Source organism: Lonchura striata, chromosome 4 (genome assembly GCF_050655825.1).
Source record: "Lonchura striata isolate lonStrDom1 chromosome 4, ASM5065582v1, whole genome shotgun sequence".
Lineage (NCBI taxonomy): Eukaryota > Metazoa > Chordata > Aves > Passeriformes > Estrildidae > Lonchura > Lonchura striata.
In genome coordinates this window covers 67,617,968-67,625,833 of record NC_140706.1, presented here as the reverse complement: position 1 = coordinate 67,625,833, position 7,866 = coordinate 67,617,968, and the positions used below count along the sequence as shown (strand labels likewise).

The window sequence follows — 7,866 nt, the reverse complement described above, 5'->3', positions numbered from 1 at the left end:
TACTAATAAAGAACAAAGATTTCAAGTAATCCTCCACTCATGTCTAGTTGGTTTATTGTAGTATGAAAAATCCTATTTTGTACCTGGACACTGCAAGGAACAGAGTATTACGCTGTATCTGTTAATTTTTTGTCTTGCAAATTTAGTGCAAAGAATTCTCCATATGTAACCATAAACCTGTTAAAATATCAGCGATCGATACCATTATACCTTTTTAATGCATAAATGAAAAAAAAATTATGGTAGTTCTTGCTTTTAGACAATTAAAATGAAGAGAGCAATCTTTTTGTGGTGAGTTAATAAAAGTTCCTAAGACTAAATTCCAGAGAAGCTGTACATAAAGTTATTTAGTGCTAAAAATCTACAATACATTTTTTTCAAGTATGAGATACTGAAATATTATTGCCAATAAATAGTTGTGCTGTAGTCGAAGCCACGTTTCCTTTGTGGAATCATTCACATCTCAGCATATTAGGATTTAGTTTCTCACTGAGTTTATGTATTAAAATTGCCAACTCTTCTGTTGCTTGGGACTTATCCTCCAACAGTTCATAGCGAAGACTGGAGATGTCCTGTTTGATTTCCTTTAATTCACCTGCATTAATAATGGAAACAAACACTTGTTAGCAAAGTTTAACATTCACTGGATACTCCTCTGTTAAGTCACATCAGTGCCTATCTCAGATCATCATCCCAAAATGTTCATGAGAGCAGGTACAGGATGGGTCAGGAGGATATACCTCATCTTCATTCTCAGTGAGATGTGTCTCCAGCCCTAAATAGCACCGAAGGAATTTTAATAGTCCATTGGGGACTCGAATTGTGCTCCACGTGTATACACAACACCAAAGATTCCCAAGGGCTGTACAAAGGTTAATGAATTAATCACACCAACACTGCTGAACAGCTGGTAAATATTAGTACCCCCTTTTTAGAGAGAAAAGGAAAAGAGGTTTTTTTCTGAAGGGATGTGCCAAAATCACAAAGGAAAGGTGTGGCAGAGCTGGCAGTAAAACTCACAGCTTCTGAGTCTCTCTCCTCTTCCTTACCAACATCCTTGGAATTAGAAAAAGTCAACCAATTTAACATGATGTTATAATTTGACACAAATACAAAAAACACATATAAACAAAGCTGTCAAAGCCAGACTTGTAATAAGCAGCAGCATGGTTTACCTTGTAGGATATTCAGTTCAAGAGCAAAAGCTTTAAAAAATGTTCAGATATTGGTCTTCCAGCAAGTGTGAGGGATGTGAATTCTTACACAGCATCTGCCTCAGGAAATGATTTGTCATGTATACAGTAGAAGAGTATGAAGAGACACCTAAATTCCCTAATGATGCAGAACAGGGAAAACCTCTAGACTTTTGTTAAAGCAGTTGTAGTACATAGACATGCCAACGTTTCCTGTTTGGGGTATAGCAGATTTCAAGAACTGTGTCTTCGGAGGCTGGGTCTGTGCTTTGGGTACCAATGAGATGCTCAGGACACAGAGTACTTGGCTGTGCAGCTGAAGAGTGAAACTCAATGGTTACTTGCCCTGATCAAAGTGGACTTTCTTCTATAAAACTTGGTGCCAAAGCCAGAAGCATGATGTCAGCAAATCCTGATTCTTCTGCACTGTCTTTCTAATTTAAACATCTCTGCCAACACCAAAGTGGCATCAGGGACCTGGAAAGGGCTGGCACTGCTGGTGGCAGAACAGTCTTTTCATCAGTCACTAGGTAGATGATTTCATACATCACAGAGCAGGAACAGGAGGAAAGCAGTGGGAATTCAGGAGAGCAGCACACTGAGAGGATTCACTTTTAGGAGCCTTTCTGCTTTTGTCAGTGACAATCACAGCTCTGGATAGTCACACAGGATGGGGAAATGTCAGGGTAACAGTCAGTGCACAATGCTGCCTTTTGAAGGCACTGAGGGGGATTTAATTTAATCTTTTTTGTTCCCTGCTTCTCCCTGCAGAGAGTTACAGGTAAGCAGAGAGCAACTAAGGAGCAAAACAGAAGCTTTGCTGCCTTAGCCGAGAGATGAGCAGCACTTTTAGGCCCCTTATATGCACACAGCTGCCTGATGCTGCCATGCCAGTAAAACATCTTCTGACCCCAGGCTGTCCATCACTGCATCACTCTGTTGCTTGATAACATTCTAGCTAGAGTTTTTGTCTGGGGATCTGCCCAGAGCATAGGAGTTTCCTTGTTGGACTGCAGGCTTGTGTTTCATTCCTGGAAGATTGGAAGGAGGGAGGACCACCTTTGCCATAATCTCATCCCAGTGGTGAGTGAGGGCATGCACCTGGAGCAAGTACCTCTCACAGGGAGCTCAGATCCACTGTTTCTCAAAAGGTCTCCCACTAAAATAGAGGTTACATTTGACATTTTTTATCACCATGCAGCTGTGGGGCTTTGTTTAATGATGGGCAGCTTCACAGGTGATTATTCCTTGAAGCTTTATGAAGGAAGGCAGGACCAGTAATTCGTGGTGTAAAGTGGTAAATTGTGTATAATTGTGTGTTCAGTTCAATGAAACAGAGAGGAAGATCCTGCAGATTTGATTAGCACTCTGGAAGTGTGAATACAGTTAATAGCTCCTTCACAGATTTCCTCTGTGCATTATGTTTGTGCTCTTATTTTCTATCTGTAGAATGGGGCCCATAACATTTCTCAGTCCTACTTCTTTAGTCATGCTTTTCCATTTTTTTGATGACATGGGCATACTTCCATTACTATCTGAGCCTCAGTGCATGTGAAATAGAAACAATCCCTCTTTTCACTCAAAACCCCCATGCATCATGTAATACTGGTTCCTAATACAACATGAAAAAAAATTGCCTCTGAATATTGCAGTCTTTTTCTTACCTTCATTGACTTCATCATTTTCTTTGTCCACTTGTGCTTTCAGAACATAACGTTTTATCAGTCTCTTCATTATTTGCTGCCAGATTAAAACAGTTATATAATCAGGTGAGATAATATAATTAAACATTGTTCATTTTTCTTTCTTAGCTCTCTCTGTCACATCTGCCTAAGAGAAAGAATGAACAGCTCTGAATGAAGTACTTGCCTCAAATGGGCTTTTCTGGGGGCATGCTGAGAAAGGAAGGGAACAGCCAACCTAGTCAGCTTTTATATCCCTTGCCCAGAAACCCACTTCAGATACTCCTTCACCAATTTCAGATGTTTGCTCCTCACACTTTCCCAACTGAGACATCAAAGACCAATTCTAAGTACTGCATGAGCTCGTTTTGAAATGCTTCAAATAACTATATGAAGGGCTTATACAATAACTGTCTTTTCTTTCAAGGAGCACTTAAGAGTTTGATTTCTACAGGAGGTTTTCTTTATCTGGTGAAGGCAAAATGTACTTGAAACACAAAATTCTGCTAGAACATTCTCACTGTTCTATTACACAGGACAGTGATCACTGTATATACTTACCTGATAGCGTGTTGGCTGATTGAGAATGCTGTTAAAACTGTGGGATTCAAAAACTCTGGAATTCGACTGAGTGAAAAGGTTTAACTAGGAAGAAATAAGACAAAATTAAAATAAATTATGGAATTCACAGTTAGGATTCAGCTCCATTATTATTTTCCTTTAGAAATGTTTGGGATCTTTCCATCTTTTACTATATCAGAGTATTTTTTTTTTAATGAGATTGCCTTGAATTATATGTTGGTTTTGGATTTGTTTTTTTTTTAATGCTGATAATTTTAGCCATCCTGTTCTGAGAAAATAGACTCAAAGTATCCTTAATCAATATTCAAGTAACTCCTTGCAGGAATTATTTGCATCTTTGAGCAGTCATCAATTTTTGGTTTAATTCTGTTTTCCCAGATTTGGTTGTTCTAACAAAATTTAAGTCTATTTCTTGTTTTATGCAGTATGTTTAGGTAGTCTGAAATAGAGATTTAGTGCTATAAATTATTAGTTACTCTATTATCATCAGAAGCATGGATTATAAGTTAAAGCTAAAAAGAAAAGAAGATTGCTGGAATAGACACAGAATTCTTCACTGCAATGAAAAGATCTCAGAACCTACCCTCGATTTGGAGTTGCCCATTCCCATTTCAATGTCCTTCTGTAGCCGTCTCCTCCTGCACTTAGAAAAGTTAATGATCCTCATGATGAAATAGAAAAAAGACTTGGGGCTTGGTACAAGACTGAAGGGTGGAGGTAACGTTTTTCCATCATCAAAATAGGACAGCCAAAGTTTAGAACGAGCAAACTTCCACTCTACATCACTGTCATCCTGTGTTACAAAATAAAACAGATGATGCTCTTGGTTTTTATGAAATGCAAAGCTTCTTTCAAATGAAACTGCTTTGAAATATCTTTCTGGTTTTAGATAAAATATTATTTTCTTGCTAGTAAGACTTCCAGCAGTTCTGCAAAAATGCAGCCACTTTACTTAGTCTATTTTAAACAAATTTCAGTTGTCTCTTATGGCAACATTTCATTGAGAATACTTAGTTCAAGCACATGAAAAAACAAGCATAATTTTTGCATCAAGTGAAAGCCAACATATAAACTCCCTGCTATTTAAAGCGGAACTTTCAGGGATTTTCAAGTCTTGTTTTTCTTATTAAAGCAGTCACATGGGCTTGGTACTTGCACAAGTGTTGAAGTATTAGACTCAAGGCAAAAAATGGCTTAAAATGGTTGTGCTCACAGCTTTTTGCATAACCAGGACAATCAACTCTGATCTATAATGGAGTATGAAAAATGCAAACTTTGTAGTGCTGAAGAAATTGTGTTCAATACTGACAAACCTATTTTGTCCTAATACACTCTTACTGAAGTATTCCAAGGCTGGATTGTAACTAGTTTTCTCCTGCTCAATTCCCTAACACTTTCCAGAACTCATTGAAAACACTGGGAATGACATATCCATTTGTGTACTATGTCTCAGATAATTGTTCTTCCTGTTTGTGTGGGTGTGTGCCTGCATCTGTGTGAATGTAGTACTCTTCGGACTCATGGTTTGGAAAGCTGGCACTATAAATACACTTCACATTTTTCACTATAAATACATTTCACTATAAATACATTTTTCATTTCAGTAACCTGAGATTTATTTTTGAAACCCAAGTATCTTCAATGCTATACATTTTCTGATTTGTTTTTTAACTGGAGTTGGATGCCAAATATTGTGTTTACATGGCACGAGATAAACCTGTTTAGATCCTTTGAGTTTCTGCAGCTTGGCTGAGTTGTTAGATAAAGTCAGCCTTCTTTTATACATTTTGTGATATCCTTTCCTGTGGTAATCTCTTCTTTGTACTTTTTGCACACCACTGAAATAATTCCTATTAACTCTGCCCTTTTTACAGAATAACAGAAAAGAACAACTTGAGAACAGAGCCCACCTCAATTTCTTGATATGAACTGTTGATCATAGCAATCAACATGTTGAGCAGAACCACCACCATTGTGACATTGTATATCCCATAAAGAACATAACCAATGTTCTCAATGAACTTGTGATCGTATTTGAGGACAACAGAGGTTACTTCAGACAAGCCAAATATAGACCAAAATAAGGTCTTGAAACTTTCTTCCACTCTGTAGGGAAAAAAAGAGGAAGGCATTATTAGTAACTACACGAAGAAATATAAAAGTTGTGTTTACAGTGACTGATAAATAACCTCAATTAATTTGTCTGTGAATCAGAGCACTGATCAAAACAACAAACATGCAAGGAAGCATTTTTCATAACACTTTCCATTTGTCTTCTGTGCTCCACTATCCATCACAGCTAATAGAGCTGTAACAATACATGCAGAACAACAGGAACTAGAAAGGTATTTTATATCACGTAATATTTTCTTCCAATTGGTTGCCCACAAGTCTATGTGATTGAAATACATACAGGTGAAATCATTTCAGGCTGAAATGAAAGCTTCCATTATACAAACAGGGAATAATTGGTCTTTTGTGTTCTGCTTTCTGAGGTCTTCAGTTTTATTTTAATACTAAGAGAGAGCACACAATGTCTCACAGACGTTGTTATCTTAGTGAGAAACCTGAAAGTTTTGATTGGCTTTTTACCTACAATGAAACCTCATACTTACGTTGTAAAGGCCGGGTTTAGTTTAGCTCCAAGGTAGTAGGAGTACAGTATGAACATTCCAATCATAAATGCAAGGAATACCATAATAAAAAGGACCATAAACTTGAAGATGTCCTTAACAGTCCTTCCAAGGGAGATCTGCAAGGGCCCAAAACTCTCATTTGCAGGCAGGATATAGGCGATCCGAGAAAAGCTGAGAACAACAGCAATTGCATAAAGGCCTTCAGATATTATCTGAGGATCAGATGGGAGCCATTTATCTCTAGCTGGAAGATATGAAATACAGGAGTTACTCATTTATCACAATCCTGAGGAATAAACCTTGATAGGATTTTTCCATTGACATGTCTGAGTTTAGTTGAGATAAATGTTTGAAGACTCTAATTCCTATTATTCCTGCTCTATTCCTTTTTCATTTAAGTCACAAATTAAGAATATGAGTTACATTACCTTCTGTTAGAAGAAAAGTGACTTGAAGAAACATGACATTTTATTTTGCAGTTTGCATTTTAACGTGAACTAGACAATAACTAATTCCTTACTGCAGTTTTTAACAAGCACTATGCTAAAGCTGGGAAATTTATTCCCATTTGGTGTTTTATTGATGGGAAGTTAAGTGCTGCCTGATGAACAATTTCATTTATTAGTCACACCAAGCTTTTGCTTTTTGCAGGATATAACCTAGTTCCCATAGTGACCATAAAGATTTTGCCAATTACTTCAAAAGAAATAGGACTGTGGGTTTTACACACAATGTGCACAGAAACAATTGAGTTATACAGAAATTCACAAATTACTATGTGAATTCATGCACCATCTTACCAGAGCACCACTGAATTAAAATGTGTTTAATATCAAAATACCCTGTGTTTCTAAATGTGCATTTACATATGCAAAATTTCAGATTGATTATATTGCAATTAAGGTAAGTTACAAAACCAACTCTGCTGTTACAATATATCGAAGCCCATCCTAAAATAAAATGTCAGCAGCATTTTCTTGTGTTGTAAAGACAGATTAATCACACCTTTATTGACAATTTCTGCACTGCAATAAGTATTTAGTAGTTTTATTCTATTTAAACAGACCTTCACAGGGCCAGCATCCTTCCTTCAGGAGGAAATGCTGATAGATGTTTATGAACATGAATAACTCTAAAATAACTCTAAAATAACTGAACAAAAAAAAAAGATAAAGGAATCACAGCAATATTTTATCTGTTGTGAAATTAGCCAGGAATAAAATGTGACTTCCAAAAGTTTAAAATCAAGGGGGTCAAATTTAGCTCTAGGGGCAAAGAGAGGCTTCTAAATGCATCCTTCAATCTTTCCTATGTTCAGATCTGTTTGGCAGAAAAACTAAGCTCACCATAAGTAAAATATTCAATTTCTGGAGGAAGTGTGACCTCGGAGAGGTCATTCTCCTCAATGTAGTTGTCCACATACTGTTGTGCTTTTGTGGCCTGAAGGAATGCCAGGAGCCTGGCCGTGAAAGCAGCAATAAAAATGGACAGCATTCCGAAATCCAGAACATTCCATAACTGCAAGATGTATTCCCTGGGTCCTTCCAGCCACAGCTCTTTGCATTCTGACCACATCATACCTGCAACAAGAAATGAAAAAGCACAGCAATGTTTGCCAAACTGTTGTCATTTAAATTCCCTGCATTTTCCAATTTCATGGAAGTGGATGATACCAGTGGAGCAGAGATTCACTTATTTGCAGTATCACAGCATCATCACTAAGATTATTCTCTCTTGGTTTCAACAGGGTTGATCAAATAGAAAGGTATTAAT

At 37.1% G+C, this 7,866-nt stretch overlaps 1 protein-coding gene across 3 annotated transcripts in view; it reads right to left on the bottom strand.

The window, feature by feature from the left end:
• Positions 1 to 29: 29 nt before the first annotated feature.
• Positions 30 to 7,866, bottom strand: part of TRPC3 (transient receptor potential cation channel subfamily C member 3) — a 33,471-nt gene continuing 25,634 nt past the window's right edge. For 2 of the 3 annotated variants that reach the window (XM_085578307.1, XM_021554939.3), the window contains exons 6-12: positions 7,440 to 7,673; positions 6,073 to 6,337; positions 5,368 to 5,563; positions 4,041 to 4,250; positions 3,437 to 3,520; positions 2,858 to 2,933; positions 30 to 595 (exon numbers count right to left, since the gene is read on the bottom strand). In XM_085578307.1, coding sequence (XP_085434433.1) covers positions 453 to 595; positions 2,858 to 2,933; positions 3,437 to 3,520; positions 4,041 to 4,250; positions 5,368 to 5,563; positions 6,073 to 6,337; positions 7,440 to 7,673 — 1,208 coding nt within the window. In that variant the 3' untranslated portion in view covers positions 30 to 452. Of the gene's footprint in view, positions 596 to 1,020; positions 1,057 to 2,857; positions 2,934 to 3,436; positions 3,521 to 4,040; positions 4,251 to 5,367; positions 5,564 to 6,072; positions 6,338 to 7,439; positions 7,674 to 7,866 lie in introns of all 3 variants that reach the window. The other variant, XM_085578306.1, reaches the window with a different exon arrangement.